The sequence below is a fragment of the Varanus komodoensis genome, unplaced genomic scaffold, assembly GCF_004798865.1.
Source record: "Varanus komodoensis strain SLA01 unplaced genomic scaffold, ASM479886v1 scaffold9, whole genome shotgun sequence".
Taxonomy (NCBI): Eukaryota; Metazoa; Chordata; class Lepidosauria; order Squamata; family Varanidae; genus Varanus; species Varanus komodoensis.
The window spans coordinates 33,911,456-33,929,724 of record NW_025336598.1 but is presented as its reverse complement, the minus strand read 5'-3'; the positions used below and the strand labels follow the sequence as shown (position 1 = coordinate 33,929,724).

Here is an 18,269-nt window from a genome sequence, read left to right as displayed (position 1 = left end):
TAAAACATTTCTATGCTGCCCCCATCGCAACAAAGCCTCGGGGCGGCTCACAACAAAACAAAAGCATATAAAAATTATACAATAAAAATATTAAAACCCGGTGCATCTTGGCTTAAAATTTAAAAAAAACCTACATAATAAATTAACAATTAAAATAAGTTTTAAATAAAAAGGTCTTAGCCTGGCGCCGAAAAACAAATAACGACGGCGCCAGGCGGACCTCTCTGGGGAGCGCATTCCATAGATGGGGCGCCACCGCAGAGAAAGCCTTCCGGGTACTCACCCTCCTAATATCATTCACAGAGGGTTCCCGGAGAAGGGCATCTGTTGCTGATCTCAAGGGGCGGGAGGGCATATATGGACGCAAGCGTTCCTTTAGATACCCAGTTGGTTTTGTAATGAGGATGGTACAGGTGTAACACTTTCTGACTAGGTTATGGTTGTAGAATTAGGAGGTCACTTGAACTTAATTTCTGATTCTGTAACGTAGCCTACTTCCATTAAGACTACGTAAGTGGATGGAAGGAACTGAGAATAAACTTTTAATGGTAGTATCTAATACCTGAAAAATTAGTTTGTTCTTAATTTCAGCTGTGTGCAAATGTTTATTTTTATCTTACCAGATGTATTCATTTAATATTTTGATTTAAGTCTTCTCTAACCTACTGTTACAGACTATGTGCTATTTTACAGAAAAACATTAACTCTTCCAATACTTTGCTTGTAGTCTACATCATCATCTTCGCCTCTTACATCTTCTTGGCTTGGTGAATCTGAAAGAACTCAGGGAGCATATTCTTCAAGGCTTCATAACCAGCAACAGGATACTGATTCTAAAAGACCCAAACTTTCTTATACATCTACCTCTAGTGTGAGAAGTAATGGCTTAAACACAGTCTCAGGTATGTAATGTGCTGAAGCTATAAACAGTGTATTATCTTCATCTTGCTTATACCAAAGCTTGGTAACCCTCATTGCATAAGCAGAGGATCACACGTATCCCCCAGATCACATTTTGTAGTTTAATTTGCACATAAGCAGTCGCACCAATTAGTCCTTCTAGGACACTGTGTTCTCCTAGACACAAAGTGTCGTGGCTAGACCATCCCAAAATTTCAGCCTTCGCTCTTTAACATTCCCCCCCCCCATAAACCAAAACATGTCCAGGGCACAAAAGTACCCCAGAATCTCCTTAGGAACAGTTGTATGGTATTGTATTATACCCTAAACAATAGGCTGCAAGCAAAGGAACCAAAGAAGATTCAATGAGTTATAATCATTAGTGTCCTTCCACTGTCAAAGGACTCTTCCATCCAAAGAATGAGGAAGAAGGTGATTTTCTTTGATTTTCCTTGCACCTTGTGCCACCTCCCACATGGTTCCAAAGGGATTTCCTAAGCCCCTAAAACAGTTTTCTGGGGAAATGGGCAAAAACCAGTTCCTTCCACAATCCTTTGACAGAAGCCTCTACTGGATCAAAAACATCCATTAGTAGATTCCCACCATTGGATACAATTCTGACAATTTATTATGAAATGACCTTTCATAGACTTGAGCTTACCCAAATACAACTGTCTGTGGACAGATGCATCATACATATACTTATCAGATGTATATGAATAATATATTTTTCCCTGAAAACCAAACTAAGGTCAGTTGCTTAGTGTTCTGTCAGACACAAGAAGGTTGAAAATATAAATCTCTGTCAAGAAGGTCAGAATTTGTAAAGATTAGCCCAGAGGCAGATGTTTTGATACCAGATGTTTTAAAAAGAAGTGTAGGTCAAGATAAGCATGTACAAAAGAATATTTTCTGTTAAGTAACCATTGCAAAAAGCTAAACATATACATTTGCCATGCATGATGACTGTGGCAGCTGGTCCCCAGTGGAGATGGGCTCACTCAACTGTTAGTGTGTACCTACAATAAAGAATTTTTTAAAATATAAAACTGCTTGCTGGTGTTGCCTGTCTCTCTCATGGTCAGAGAACAAACAAGGGACTTTTTTGTCCTCAAGACACACACACACAAATTTCCAAGAGGGATATTTTGTGACAATGTAAAGATTTTATTCCCAGTTCAGAATTTCTGGAATACAATGACTCTGACCGTCAAGTGCAGAACTGTAATAGTAAACTAGTGCAGCTAGAAATTTAAAAATGCTTAGCTGGTTGTGGAAGGATTGAGAGCAATACATTAAAATCTTGCCTTAATTATGATTCATTCTTAACGTATTCCAGGGAAATTGGATAATGCTCCTCTCCTACCTCCTCTGTGCTCAGTTCAGTCACTTCGGATCTGCTTCCCTCACTGTACATAAAGTATAACGACATTTAGAAAAGGGAAGTGTCGTCCAAACAAAAATATGAACATTCATTGAACATAGCATCATTAGGGTTTAAAGCCTGTAGCAAGGAAGCAGGAAGACATAACAGCTTTAACTTATGTTTTAGATTCCTCATGGAGGTACAATGATGTGTCCAGATCTTCATCTATGGTACTTGGATCATTAGGAACTGAACTTGTGAGAGAGAGGAGAGAGCTAGAAAGAACAGATCCATCTGTTAGTCTTGTGGATTGTAGTCACAGGAATGGTGATTTCCCATCTTCATCATGTATGTATTGGAAACCTGAGAATTTCAGGCACATTGGTTGGTTCCATTTGTAGTGTTCACAGCCAGTCATCTGGCCTTTGTTTAGTTGAAGCCATTGCTCTTGGTTCATACATGTAACTAGGTTGTGCAGTGGTTGCAAGATTCTACTTCAGTTTTATTTTCTAAAGGAACAGTTCTGCATTGTTTCTTTTTATAAGACAAATTATTTTGAAGCTGGTTTATATTTGTGGGCATTTAATGTACTGGTCATATCCCTTTTCACCAGTATCCATTGTCACTAGTTTGGACTAATAAAATAAGTTTACTCACTTGGAGAAGAAACACAGACTTGGAATCAGTTCAGACGTGCAAAAATTTTTTCCACCCAATGTTCATTGACTGGTTTTTCTGGGAAGAGGCTGTGTGGCCTAGATTATTAATGGATAGAGTAACTCAGCATTCCTCAACATGGAACGTTCCAGATGTGTAGGACTGGAACATGATTACTTCCTAGCTAACAAAGCCATTGGTCCTGTTGGATTTGAATTACTTTTCCAATGACTGTGGCACTAATAGTGGAATTACCTTCCAAAGGTTAAAGTCTAGCTAAATTGAAACCAGAACTTGGTGAACTTTTGAATTATCTGTCTGGTTAGCATTGTATTTTCCAATGAAGGAATATTAGTTTTATGTCTATACCTTACATTACACAACTATGCTATTTAACTTCACTTTTAATTAGAGTTACTTTGAATATTACTACTGATTCAGAAATGGCTTGTGCAAGCAAAAAGGCACTTGTGTGAACTAATAGTTCTGATTTCCTTCAATTTCCCTGTCCTGCTGCAGCCCCTCAGTTTTGATCTTTAGGGGCAACTTTGTGAGAGAGGAGCCAGGAAAACCCATTGTGCAAGTAGAATTCTGCTTGTCCATTTCCTGGATCCAACACGTTGGTGTTTAGACAAAAAATTACAAAAACAGTTGCAAGGGAGAAATAACAATTTTCCTTTATTTATTCATTAGGTTAACTCATAACTGATGTTCAATGAAAATTCATGATTAGTATTGGGTTATCCACCTTCCAAAGTTGAATGGCTATTAAAAAGATAATTCCAGTAAAAATGCCTTTCTGTCATATTAATATTATTGGATATGATTGGCTTTTATGGAAGCCAAGTGGACAGCTGCTTCTATAATTGTGATGTTTTGATTGTGGTGTACACCACAATAGTAATACACCACAATTTTGGTTGTGGTGTATTACTATTTATTTATTTCTAGCTTTTATGTACTGCTATTTAGTGAAAGAGCTCTCAGAACAGTTATCTACAGATAACCTTATGTTCATGGTGCCTATAATGGAGATTTATTTTCAAGCTGGTATGTTATAGTAGTTAGTGCCGGAATAACATTGGACAGGCCCAGATTTGGTCACCTGTATGCCACAAAACCCAGTGGACCTTGGGTTGGCAGCTGAGTCTCAGTACTAGCTCGTGGGGTAGGAGAAGGGGTGAACCATGCATGCTGTCATGAGCTCCTAGGAAGAGGGGCAGAATAAAAATTAAGTAAACATTACCATCCATGTTTTCAGGATAATTTGGTTTAAAAAGTTTTTTATGGGGTCTAGTTAATCCAGGTTAGTTTAGTTTAACTCATAATCATATCCTGTGCTGGATTATTATCTTAATAGTTTATGCTTTTTGGTTTCTGTGATTTATGATAGATCTTCAGGAAAGATCTGCTTCTTCATATGCACAGGGAGCAAGACCAAAAGAAAACTCATTGAGTTCTTTGAGGCTGAACACATCCATGAACCGCCAGTTGCCTTCTGAACATCAGTCATCATTACTGTCTAGAGACCATAGCTGGAATTCAAGATCTAACTATGTCTCAAGAGAATTAGAGTCTACTCAAAGGAATATACAGCCAGAGTTTTCCCATGGTGCCATGAGAAGTGGAACCAGTTCCTCAAGCATTTCTGAAAGGGTTATGCCATCCCAAAGGTCATTAAGTGAACCTCCTGCAGATACTGAAGGAAGGCGTACAACTCGGCAACTACTGTCTCGTTTAGCTTCTAGTATGTCTTCCACATTTTTTTCAAGAAGGTCTAGCCAAGACTCTTTGACACCAAGACCTCTAGGTTCTGAAGATTCAACTGTTCCTAGAGCTCAGGGTTATACCCAAGCTAGTGCTATGAACACAGCTACAAATTCTGATGATACAGAAGCTCAGACTCCTGATGTTTCTCAGGGATTTAGCTTTCTTCGAAGACGATGGGGCCTGGCAGGTGTTTCACAAAATTCTAGTAATGATTCGGAAGCTGAAAGTTACCGACATGATTCAGAAAATAGGAATGCAGGTTCTTGGTTGTCATCTTCTCTGAGGAACAGGTGTACACCTTTATTTTCCAGAAGAAGGAGAGAAGGAAGAGATGAAACTGCAAGAACCTCTACCTCTGAAACACCTGCTAGATCACTGCATCTTTTTAGGAGAAGAGAATCTGTTGGGGAGACATCTCTTGAAGCACAAAATGATTCCCCCAGGTCTGCTGCTAGGCCATCAACACCTGCAGTACCTAATGGTGCTACATCTGTTGCCTCGGGGCCAGATTCTGTGCAAGGTAGAAGAAATTCAGGAATATCAGGAATGTTTCCTGGTTCTCTTTTCCGGTTTGCAGTTCCCCCAACACTGGGAAACAACTTGTCTGACAATGTTATGATAACAGTAGATATTATTCCCTCAGGCTGGAATCAACCTGGAGGAGAAGATAGTGACAAATCTAAAATACCACCTTCAAGAGATCCTGAAAGGCTTCAAAAAATTAAAGAAAGGTAACACATAGATTTTTAATGAAGTTTTCATAAAATTGAAAGAAGATATTGATCTGTTTTGTACAATACACTAGGCTCACTATGGATTATTTAACCCACAACGAGCCATGGTGTGCATGGGCACATGAAGCTACCATTATGAAGATGCAACCCATGATAGGGTTGTGGCTTGTTGACTAAATCTGGCCACATTAAACCATGCTCATGTCACCCTTGGTTTGTAGTATAAACCACATGTACCATGCAAGTCCACATGTACCATGCAATCTTCAACTTTCCTTTGGAAAAGATACAACTTTCCTTGAGCAGTTAATTCACATAGGTTGGGTTGTGCATGCCCGTGCGTGTGGGTGTGAGAGGAAAAAAAGTCAATTCTTCTCTGTGCAGCTGTCTCCACCATTCCTAGAGTTCCACCAATTCCTAGGAGTAAGCTTTTGGAAGGGAATACAATACTGTATACGGAAGAAAGGGTGGGGCTCTTTTATGTTCATGTAAAGAAATTTGCAATCTCAGCCTATGTTTCTGGGGACAGCATAAGACTCTTCTCTATGTGGCATTCCTGCAGCATCACTGACAACTTGGATTGGGAGAACTGTTTATCCGTTGCAATATTGATTACTGTCTTAGATAATATGATTAATATTTAAATATTTGGAATGCTTATTTCAGTTCTACAGATTAATCCCCCTTTCCCATTTTAGTCTCCTTTCAGAAGACTCAGAAGAGGAAGAAGGGGACTTATGTAGAATTTGTCAGATGTCATCCACATCTGCTACTAACCTCTTAATAGAGCCATGTAAATGCACTGGAAGTCTGCAGTATGTTCACCAAGAGTGTATGAAAAAGTGGCTACAGTCCAAGATTAATTCAGGTAAGGGAGTGGTTTAGAATAGTATACAGGAAACAGATAATGGCTTAGACCCTGAGTTGTTTTTTAATGAACAGAAGGACTTCCAATCTCATAGAAGCTACTGTAAATGGAAGGTGGAGTGGATCATTTAATGAAAGCAGTGGGAGAGACTGCGTAGCAGAAGCTATCTATTGTAGAGAGAGACTCCTTACTTTTGAGAGAGAGAGAGAAAGTTTTTTGGAAACGAGAATACCTTGTAGCAATATAAGAAGGGGTACAGTAATTTTATACTGTGGGCTCTGCACCTTACCTGAAGCAGCTTGTGCCACTCATTGGAATTGCATAAAATAAGGGGAAAGGGCTCCCTTACAAATTGGAGATTACAGTGAGGTGATAGGGAAAGCCATGTACGTATGACAAATGTTGGCTCCTGGCTCAAGCACTGGGTGTAAGATCTATTGGGATCTTTGGTTATAGAACAACTGAGGTAAGGTGTGGCCATGCCTAGTCCCCTGCAGCTCGCCCTTGGAGGCTATTTGGTCACTGGTTCCTGTATTCTGTGTAGTTAGGTTTACATTTGTGTATGCAAGGGTAACCTAGCTGAACCATTGTTCCATGTTGTGCTTTCACATACCTGAGTGATGTCTACTTAGTTTTTCAGGAGTATTTTCTGTTCTATTAGTATAACTGTTCTATTTTCTTAGGTTCTTCTTTGGAAGCAGTAACCACTTGTGAGCTGTGCAAAGAGAAATTGCATCTCAATCTTGACAATTTTGATATCCATGAGCTTCATAGAGCACATGCAAATGAACAAGTTAGTATATTTTGGCTAATTTGGTAAGTGTCAGTTTAGTGCTGTGACTCAGGACAACTTTTTTCCCTAGAAGAAAACATTTGTTTAGGTCAAATTTTAATTGTATAATCACCTTGTAGAACACATTCTGTCCTTTGCTTCAGGTGTGTGTTTATAAAGGCTGGGTTATATGTGTTTCATAGTGATCAGTTGTTTGTCTTGAGGCTTGGAAAAAGATGAAATAGAAACTGATATAAATAGGAAGCCATAATGAACATTGATAAACTTACCCCACTTGCTGTCTTATTTGAGTAAGGAGTCTTGAGAGTTAAAGGGCAGGCACTATTTTTTCAGGCAGACACAAACTATATTTTGGCAGTACAATGGATTTTTGTCTCTGAAGAGGACTGTAGGATACAATCTTATGACTCTCTTGAACATGAGTCATAACTATGCTATGTTGTTATAACAGGACATATGATCTGATGCTGTGTTTCTATTTGTAAGTAAGGCAATACATAGTCAGTAGGAAAAGATTCTTTGTATTGCTGCATCCGTATCCATCACCATTGTTTCTTGATGACACCACAAATAATTCTCCCTCCCCTGCTACATTGTGCCCCTGTCATCTTAATACTGGCGCAAACTTACAAAAAATGCATAGCAAAAGGGTGGAAAGGAAGTGTGATAGTTTTGAGAGCCTTTGTGGGAAATGGTGTGGGAAAACAGGCCAATTAGCTGGTGATAGTAGTAATGTATTCACTCAGATCCTTGCTATTAGTAGTGGCTGAGCTGCAAGACTTGTACATCTTAATAGAAAAAGTAGGATACTTTCATCTTGTATATTCAGTACTATATAAATACTAAGTAGTATGAAGCTTTCAATATGAGTTTGTATACTTGTATTTTACTTTGCTTCTGCTTTTTCATACTTGCTGCTTAGTTAGTGTAAACCATCCATGTTTAAATCATTGGAGCTTAAGGTCTGAATGTTTATCTAGGGCACCTTTCTTTAGCAAAAAGGAGCCCATAAGATTTGCTGCTAGTTATAAAGATCTTAAGCTTCATCTTTTCAAGATGGCTACTTAAGCATAGAGGTAGCCAATTTATTGAGAGATAAACTTGGGAGTCAGATCTATCTAGTCAGAGCAGTTATTTAAAGTGCAACCATGTTAAGATCTGAGTCTTCAATAGAAATTACTGAAAGAAGAGCATACCTGCATATATGTACTGGGACAAAATAATCAGTAAAATGTAGTACCAGTTGTGCATTTCAGACATGTTTGACTTGATAATGCCCTCTCTTCCTAGGCAGACTATGAATTTATCAGTTCTGGGCTTTACCTTGTAGTGTTGTTACACTTGTGTGAACAGCGCTTTTCAGACATGCTGGGAACTACAAGTGAGGCCAACACACGAGTTCGGGTAAGTGGTGTGAGCTGCTTCTGTGGGAGAGGCTGATTATGACGCCTGTTAAAGCATGCTTTTCATATTTCCTCAAAATTTACATTAGCCAGGATCAGATGGCCATGTTTCCAACTGTGGCTTTCTGCCCATTCCTGCTTCAGTCCCTCTTGTCTTACAAACACTGCTTGTAAAGGACAGACTACCCTCTGGAGCCACTGGTAGTTCAGGGAATGCAACTAGTGTGAGAAACCAATGTGACACGGTCGAACAGAGAAATTCTTCTGCTTGCATGTAGGGCCCTCTGGTTCATTTGATCGATTGGTAACTTCCCAGAGTACTGTGTAACACCTAATTAATTTTAAAGCATACTGGGACAGACAACACAAAACAGGCATTGGGTGCTCCCTGAGTGTAACTTGATCTCTCAAGATTATGTTGAGAGCTACAGTACTGACAAACTAAACCAGAGGATAAATTCCATACATTTTCATTTTCTGAAAAAACTATCTTAAGCTAGTGGGCATTGTTGTAGCCTATTGTTGTCTGTTTTTCTGAACTAGATATTCACAAACAGCCTCTGATTGCAGGAAAATTGCTCCAACTCTTTATTTTTGTTGCCTCTTCTGAACATTTTCTATATCTTCATACTTTCTTTGAACAAATCTGAACATGACACATTTCCTTACCCTGACCATTAAGAATTCCTAGAATAGTACCTGTTTGGGAAAGGATTTTCTTTTAGTTATTTGATTCTTCTAGATATTTATATACTATAATAAAGTTCTCAGTCTGGCTAGTTCCATCAGGAATGACAAAATAGATACAGGTTAATTAAAGCTACCTTTTCACTTCTCCATGACCCTTTACTTAATTAAAGGCATTTCCTCTTCCTAATACTAGATTTCATTTTGTTAGATCAACTAAGCAGATTTTTCTTGAAATCTTGCAAGTTCAAAGGGTGTCCTTCATATTCAAGCAACCCAAATTCAAAAAATTTGAATAGTTCTAGTTCAGGGTTTGAAAATATGCATAAGTATTTCAGTGAACTGTACATGCTCATCTTTCTTATATGATAACCTGTCTGAAATTTCCAAATGGACCTTTATTCCGTGTATTTAGAGTTCATACAGTACCGTTCTCCTGCATGCAAGTAATACCTAGCTGTACACTCAGCTGTACACTCCCAGGCACTTTAATAGAGAAGTGAAACCTGCTGGATCACAGTTGGACAGCAGCCATTCCATGATGGCAACAGGCTTTTTTCTAACTTATGCACTTACTAAGAGATGCTGACTATAGTTCTGATCCCTTCAGCTCACATATTTTTTCTATATATGGAGACAGTTCCTGGAGACAATTGGACTGCTCACATGTAGATGAAAAATGAGGAATGTCTTAAATTTCTGAAGGGCAACAATGGCATTTATAGAGGTTTAAAATCCTTGGTGATCTACAACATTTAAAACTGCCTTCTTTCTGTATTGCTTCTAGTTTATTAATCTTGCAAGAACTCTTCAGGCACACATGGATGATATTGAAAGTAGGTGGCTTTCCCTTGCTTAGTTTTACTTCAAAGTTAAAAGAACCAAGGAATAAACTCATCTGTTTTGAAATGTATAGCACTAAGTATTCAAGTGTTTGAGACTACCTGTAATGTTCATGTATTTGTGACTGGAACACCAAATAAAAATGAAAGAATGAGGTTTATGTCAAATTTTAGCATCTTGTAAAGGTGAAAGGAGGACTTCAGAAATACCTTTCAAACAAAATACCTCAGGCAAAGTGCTTTGAAGCATTCAGGCTACACTTTGCATTCTCTTGCTACATGTTAGAGGAATTTAAAGGGCAAAAGAATAGGTGACATAATCCAGTTAGAGTATGAAAAACTCTATATTAAGCACATACTTAGTTGAAATCACTGGATTGTAAAGTGTTTAATTTGGGCTAGATTTTGGCCCATAAACCATATCAGTGTAGCCAAGACAAGCAGGTGAATGTCTTTGTTTACTAGATTTTGCAAATGGCTTTCAAGTGGAAATAAGAAATGTAATTAGTTGACTGCCTAGGAGGAGCATACTTGTTTTTCTGGAAGTATATGCTTTCAACAAAAGAAGTATCCTTTTGAGATTGTTCCATTTAAAGATATCCCACTGCTGTATAATATATGTTTGCTATTAGCTATTAAGCTTTCCCCCATATATTTTTTGGATCCTGGCTGTATTAGTCTGTAAGGACAAGCTGTATTTTATGCTTCTAGGATGATACATTACACAAATCAGTCTCAGGCACTTATCTCTTGGGATCCTTGAGCGTGTATCTACAGTTGCTTGGCACTACTGGCTATTGTGCTTTTTGTTAGAGGAATGGTAAGTGGGAAATTAGGAACAGGGAGCATATATAGTTATGTTACATCTTGTTCCCAGAGACCTGACTGCAAGTATATATGCCCACCCCACTTTTTTTGTTCCCAATGAATAGGCATCCCAACATTCCTTGATACCAGCTGATATTGATCTTGGCCAAGCTGGACACAGCAGGAGCAAGGAATTTGTGAGCTGGCCCATAAAGCAGAACTTTCCCAATAATTGTGGGGAAGGACTTACATTTGTAGGGGGTATGACCAGGATCCAGGTACCATTCCATCCCCCATGGAACAATAATATATCCTGTCTAAATCTGTCTTCAGTAGTTGCCAGTCTTCTTTCTGCTTTTCTGTTGTTTATTCTTCTTGGCCTCTGTTCCAACAGATGACTACTGTAATAACTCAAACCCTGTTTATTAAACACATTTGATTGATAAAATTTCTTCCACTTAGGAATTTTGCCTTCCAGTTCAAGGAGCTTTGGGAATATCTAGACTGTTGATACACATTGGGAGAATATGGATGGTACTTTTAAAAGTTTTTATGTCCCATGTCATTTAATATGGGAGATTCCATAATAATCATAATTATGTATTTAATGGCTTTTCTTAGAAACTGTCCCTATGCTAGTGCTAAAGAAGCCTTTTGATGTTGTTAGTAATATTTCTATAGTGCCATCCATAAACATGCAGTTGAACATAAAACCAAAGTAAAATCACACATGATGCAGAATTTCTTTTATTGCACAGATAACAGTTTGGCCTTTTGCCATTTCTGAGCTGTAAAGTACAAAGTAGAATTCAGGAACAGTCACTGGTCACCTCTGCACTATACAGTCAAAAAATGAAAGCATATAACCCTGTCCATGTGACTAAAAAACTTCTGTTGCTTTTCACTCTATATCCATGTGCATATTAAAAGCTGATTTTATTTTAACATAAGTACATATAGTATATGTGTGTGTCTTTCCATTTTTAATTCTAGTGATAACGGGGGTGGGATATTTAAATCAAATAGATTTAAATCATGGTTTTTTACATAAAGACTCATTCTTGGTGGTAAAATCTTAATATTTACAATCAGATGAAAGTTTCATTTTTAGAATAACAAATTTTCAGATTAGTTTTACCATTATATAAATACTGATTTGGTTATACTATTAGAACCACACCATAGATAGATAATTATGAAAGCATTGCAAGGTGTTTTCATTTTGCATGCATGCCTGCCTTACTCATAGGTATGAATATCCCATATTCATTAAAATATTCCCAAACTAGGAATATCTCTTAAGGCCTGCTGCCATTATAGGTTTTCCTTTCCAGGGAAAGAATAATAAGATAAACCTTAGGCTAGACACAAAAAGATTCAAAGACTTGCACAGTATTCTGCTCAAAAGGTTTCACTTACATTTTTACAGCTTGCCCATCCTTCCTCACACTTAGCTTCTTGTGCAGATCTATTCCATTCCCAACAATCTTCTTCTATTCATTGATTTGTTTGAAAATTAGCACTTAAGACGTGAAGGGTTGATACTGTGTACATAAATTTGCAAAGGAACAATGGGATTAAGGTCTTTTTCTCAACTCTGTATGTTTATTTTATAACATTTTTGCTGTGAAGAAGACACGTGTGATCTCTGCCGATGCAAACTCACAGTTTTGAGAACTGTAAAACCAAGCATCTGTGATTATATCTTCTAGATAGAAAAGTTGCCCAATAATCTTACAAAAACTTCTGGAAGTGCATGACATTGTGAATGGATTAATGGAATTCATTTACCAAAAAATTTAAACATTGCATGAATATGCAGCCTCATGCTTCATAATTAAAAAAATTAATCCTTATTTCATGATGAATAACTTTTGGACTTAATGTATCTTATCTTAAAGATAGAAAACCATCTTTAGCATATTATTTAAACAATCCAATTTAAATGTTAAAAATCTGTTTGAGATTTTTTTTTAATCATTGGTTTTTATCCACCCTGAAAAATAAGATTGATATGTGTGGTGAAACAAGACTGTGGCTTTCAGTTTAGTAACAATCCCAATTCGAAAATTACATACCCCATATTAAATAATGCATATGCCATACGCAAGTGATAAATTTCCCATACCATAGGTTTTTAGAAAGAATTTTGATTATGTCCTATACTTCCAGCAGCTTCAGATGATGATGATTCTGAAGATGGAGATCTCAGCAGAACACTTGATGCTGCATAAATGCGAACAGAGGGACTGGATGCTCAGCTGACACAAGTACCATCATTATTATTTTTATTTAGTAAAATACAGTGATTACTATTAGATTGCTCAGTTCAGAACCTGCTGTTGCATGCTGGTATCCAGAGACCTGAACCTTCAATCTGCAAGAGTGTGTTGTTTCTCCTTTGAGATTATGACATGTATGCCTTCTAAATACCAGATTTTTATGTGTAAGGAAGATTTCCTTTTGTATAAACTTCTTACAGTAATCAGTTAAAAGTTCTGGGAAACATTTCTCAAGTTTTGATCTTCTACTGGCACTATGTGGTAATATTAAGTGTATTTGCAAGTTCAAGTCATGGGGATTGTTCTGTGTTAGCTTTCCATTTAAAAACACCTCTGGGAAGACTCATCACTTTGCTTCCAGTGTTAACAACCTAGATTGAATGAGGGTATGAATGGGTTCTGTCAAAATTAGTGTTAAGTTTCTAAGTTTTTTTCTTGAGGAATGTTTAACTCAAAGCAATAAACTTGCAAGGGGCTACTAATAAGTGTTAATGACGGCTTTTATAAATTGCGGATTATATTTGATAATATTATGTAGAATTTCCAATATGGATTTACAGCTGTAAACACTGGCATTTCAGCATTCCTGGAAGGAATAAAACTTATGGTTTAGAATCTTAACCAAGTTATTTATCTTAATGAACCTTTTTTAGAACCCACATTCATTGCTGAAGCACTGGTTATCAATGTGTTTTCTAGTGTTGTCACTTGTTAAATAAAAATTACAATGCATTTCATTTGTCTGCTTCTTTAAAAATCTACTGAATCCTAAACATGGTAGAATACAGCATGTTTAAACTTATAAAATTCTGCTGCAGTGGTCCTTGTCTTTTTGGGACTTTTTCTCAGTTGAGTAATTTGGTGCTAATTAGAAATCTCTTGGGGTGGAGCAGTAATAGAGGGTGGTCATTTCAGTGCTGATGCTCATCTTAAAGCACAGAAGATCCTTGAATACCATTCCTTACTGGCAGCATTTTACCTTTTGGGTTATATGGCACATGGTATTCTTACTCCTGAGTTGTAGTCATATAAGGCACAACTATGCTGCCCTAAAATTCCTTACGACTGAATACTTTAAATGAATTTAAACACTCCCACAGAGCAGCTTGGGATCCTGAAGCAGCAGTGCAGTTTCAGGTAACTGTTGGTGTGCCATTCCAGCTAAAGTAAATTATGGAATCCCTCATCAAAAGTCATTCTTTTTTATTATTTATTTTTTACAGTGCAAGACAAAAACAAACTGCACCATAGGAAAAAAGTAAAGAGGGGAAAGGGAAGAACATATTTGAATAGTATTTAAAAATTATTACATATATTCCCTTTATATTAGTATATAGCAGAATATATTATAATAATTAAAATAATAATACTTATATTCTGACAAAGGCCCTCCAAATATCTAGATTACACCTAGAATAGAAAATTTCATGAAATCTTCCACCCATAAATGACAGGGAGTCATTTATCCTTCCAGTGTTGTTGCAATATTAGTCTTTTAGTTGTCAAAAAGCCACCAAAAGCCAATTTATGTTAACCTTGAGTTAGAGTCCTTCTTCCCACTACAGTGTTGGATAAACATTTGGGGTAGCTTTTCACGGAGGGAAGAAGAGAGGCTGGTATTGTTTTCATAAGACTACACTCCAGTTTGCTAGATTGTTTGACCTTAGTGCATCCATAAAGATGTGAAAGCATAGAGGTTGAGAGAGAACTCTGTCAGAGATCTCATGGGAAAGGAGCAGTTGTCTCCTAGCACTACCTTTTAAACCTTTTCTGCAGGAGAATAGGAACTGAGTTTCACTGGAAACACCCACTATCTCCAATCCATGCTAGTATTTCATAAACATAAGTTGTCCTAGTAACTATCCACTGAGCCTGGAGTAAATCTCTACAGCATCATAAAAAGCTGCAGGGAGCAGAGGAAAAGCTGTGCTGTGCAAATAGAAGCCACAAACAATTCAGATTTTTTAAAAAGCAAATTATTAAAACTTAGCACAGGACTTTGTTGTTGTTAGTCGTGAAGTCGTGTCCAACTGACCCATCGCGACCCCATGGACAACATTCCTCCAGGCCTTCCTGTCCACCATCCCCTGGAGTCCACTTAAGCTCACACCAACTGCTTCAGTGACTCCATCCAGCCACCTCATCCTCTGCCATCCCCTTCTTCTTTTGCCATCTATTGTTCCCAGCATTAGGCTCTTCTCCACTCCTTCTCATTAGGTGGCTAAAGTATTTGAGTTTCATCTTCAGTATCTGGCCTTCTAAAGAGCAGTCAGGGTTGATCTCCTCTAGGACTGACTGGTTTGATCGCCTTGCGGTCCAAGGGACTCGCAGGAGCCTTGTCCAGCACCACAATTCAACGGCCTCAATTATTTGGCGCTCAGCCTTCCTTATGGTCCAGCTTTCACAGCCATATATTGCAATTGGGAAAACCATGGCCTTGACTATACGCACTTTTGTTGGCAGGGTGATGTCTCTGCTTTTAGTATGCTGTTTAGATTTGCCATAGCTTTCCTCCCCAGGAGCAAGCATCTTTTAATTTCTTGGCTACAGTCCCCGTCTGCGGTGATCTTGAAGCCCTGGAAAATAAAATCTGTCACTACCTCCATTTCTTCTCCATCTATTTGCCAGGAAGTGGCAAATAGACCAGATGCCATGATCTTAGTTTTCTTAACGTTGAGTTTCAAGCCAACTTTTGCACTCTCTTCCTTCACCCACATCAAGAGGCTCTCTAGTTCCTCTTCACTTTCTGCCATTAGAGTGGTATCATCTGCATATCTGAGGTTGTTGATATTTCTCCCAGCAATCTTAATTCCAACTGGTGATTCCATCTAGTCCCACCTTTCTCATGATGTGCTCTGGATATAAGTTAAATAAGCAGGGCGACAGTATACAGCCTTGCGGAACTCCTTTCTCAATTTTAAACCAATCAGTGGTTCCGTGTCCAGTTCTCACTGTTGCTTCTTGACCCGCGTATAGGTTTTTCAAGACAAAAATAAGATGGTCTGGTACTCCCATCTCTTTAAGAACTTGCCACAATTTGTTGTGATCCACACAATCATAGGCTTTAGCATAGTCAATGAAGCAGAAGTAGATGTTTTTCTGGAACTCCCTAGCTTTCTCCATGATCCAGCGTATGTTGGCAATTTGACCTCTAGTTCCTCTCCCTCTTCGAAATCCTGCCTGTACTTCTGGTTGTTCTTGGTCCACATACTGCTGGAGCCTAGCTTGTAGGATTTTGAGCATCACTTTGCTAGCATGTGAAATGAGTGCAATGGTGCGGTAGTTTGAACGTTCTTTGGCATTGCCCTTCTTCGGGATCGGAATGTAAACTGACCTTTTCCAATCCTGTGGCCACTGTTGAGTTTTCCAAATTTGCTGGCATATTGAGTGTAGCACTTTTACTGCATCGTCTTTTAAGATTTTGAATAGGTCAGCTGGAATACTGTCACCTCCACTAGCTTTGTTGTTGCTCAGACTTTCTAAGGCCCATTTGACTTCACATTCCAGGATGTCTGGCTTGAGGTCAGTGACCACCCCATCGTGGTTATCAGGGATGTTAAGCTCTTTCTTGTATAGTTCTTCTGTGTAATCTTGCCACCTCTTCTTAATCTCTTCTGCCTCTGTTATGGCCCTGCCATTTTGGTCCTTTATCATGCCCATCTTTGCATGAAACGTTCCCTTCGTATCTCCAATTTTCTTGAAGAGATCTCTGGTCCTCCCTGTTCTATTGTTTTCTTGTATTTCTTTGCACTGTTCATTTAAGAAGGCATTCTTACCTCTTCTAGCTATTCTCTGGAATTCTGCATTCAAGTGGGTGTATCTTTCTCTTTCTCCCTTGCCTTTCTCTTCCCTTCTTTCCTCAGCTATTTGTAAAGCTTCCTCGGACAGCCATTTTGCTTTCTTATATTTCTTTTTCTTTGGGAAGGTTTTAGTTGCTACCTCTTGTACAATGTTGTGAACCTCCATCCATAGTTCTTCAGGCACTCTGTCTATCAGATCTAATTCCTTAAATCTATTTGTCACCTCTACTGTATGTTCATCAGGGATATGATTTAGGTCATACCTGAGTGGCCTAGTGCTTTTCCCTACTTTCTTCAATTTAAGCCTAAATTTTGCAACGAGCAGCTCATGATCTGAGCCACAGTCAGCTCCTGGTCTAGTTTTTACTGACTGTACAGAGCTTCTCCATCTTTGGCTGCAGAGCACATAGTCAGTCTGATTTCTGTGTTGACCGCCTGGTGATGTTCATGTGTAGAGTCGTCTCTTGGGTTGTTGGAAAAGAGTGTTTGCTATGACCATTGTATTCTCTTGACAAAATTCTACCAGCCTGTGCCCTGCTTCATTTTGTACTCCAAGGCCAAACTTGCCTGTTATTCCAGTTATCTTTTGGCTTCCTACTTTAGCATTCCAATCCCCCATGATGATACGGACATCATTTTTGGTGTTAATTCTAGAAGGTGTTGTAGGCCTTCATAGAACCGGTCAACTTCAGCCTCTTCAGCACCAGTGGTTGGGGCATAGACTTGGACTATTGTGATGTCGAATGGTTTGCCTTGGATTCGAACTGAGATGATGCTGTCATTTTGGATATTATATCCCAGTACTGCCTTTCCTACTCTTTTATTGACTATGAAGGCTACTCCATTTCTTCTGAGGGATTCTTGCCCACAGTAGTATACCTGATGGTCATCTGAATTAAATTCACCCAATACTGTCCATTTTAGTTCACTGATTCCTAAGATGTCAATGTTCAGTCTTGTCATCTCCTGTTTGACCACATCCAGCTTGCTTTGATTCATGAACCTTACATTTTAGGTGCCTATGGAGTATAGATCTTTGCAGCATCGGACTCTCCTTTCACCACCAGATACATTGGCAATTGAGTGTCCTTTCGGCTTTGACCCAGTCGCTTCATTCTTGCTGGTGCTACTAGTACTAGCCCTCCGCTCTTCCCCAGTAGCATATTGGACACCTTTCGACTTGAGGGGCTCATCTTCTGGTGTCATATCTTTTTGCCTTTTGGTACTGTCCATGGGGTTTTCATGGCAAAGATACTGGAGTGGGTTGCCATTTCCTTCTCCAGTGGATCACGTTTTGTCAGAGCTCTCTGCTGTGACTTGTCTGTCTTGGGTGGCCCTGCACGGCATAGCTCATAGCTTC

General features: G+C 38.5%; 1 protein-coding gene across 12 annotated transcripts in view; it reads left to right on the top strand.

Moving 5' to 3' along the window:
* LOC123016973 (E3 ubiquitin-protein ligase MARCHF7-like) overlaps nucleotides 1–13,841 on the top strand; it is a 27,940-nt gene extending 14,099 nt beyond the window's left edge. For 4 of the 12 annotated variants that reach the window (XM_044417862.1, XM_044417863.1, XM_044417873.1 and 1 more), the window contains 8 exons: nucleotides 728–902; nucleotides 2,453–2,614; nucleotides 4,317–5,424; nucleotides 6,126–6,295; nucleotides 6,979–7,088; nucleotides 8,379–8,492; nucleotides 9,966–10,014; nucleotides 13,000–13,841. In XM_044417862.1, the coding sequence (XP_044273797.1) occupies nucleotides 728–902; nucleotides 2,453–2,614; nucleotides 4,317–5,424; nucleotides 6,126–6,295; nucleotides 6,979–7,088; nucleotides 8,379–8,492; nucleotides 9,966–10,014; nucleotides 13,000–13,061 (1,950 nt within the window). In that variant the 3' untranslated portion in view covers nucleotides 13,062–13,841. The other 8 variants (XM_044417870.1, XM_044417874.1, XM_044417866.1 and 5 more) reach the window with 8 other exon arrangements.
* The last annotated feature ends 4,428 nt before the right edge of the window (nucleotides 13,842–18,269 follow it).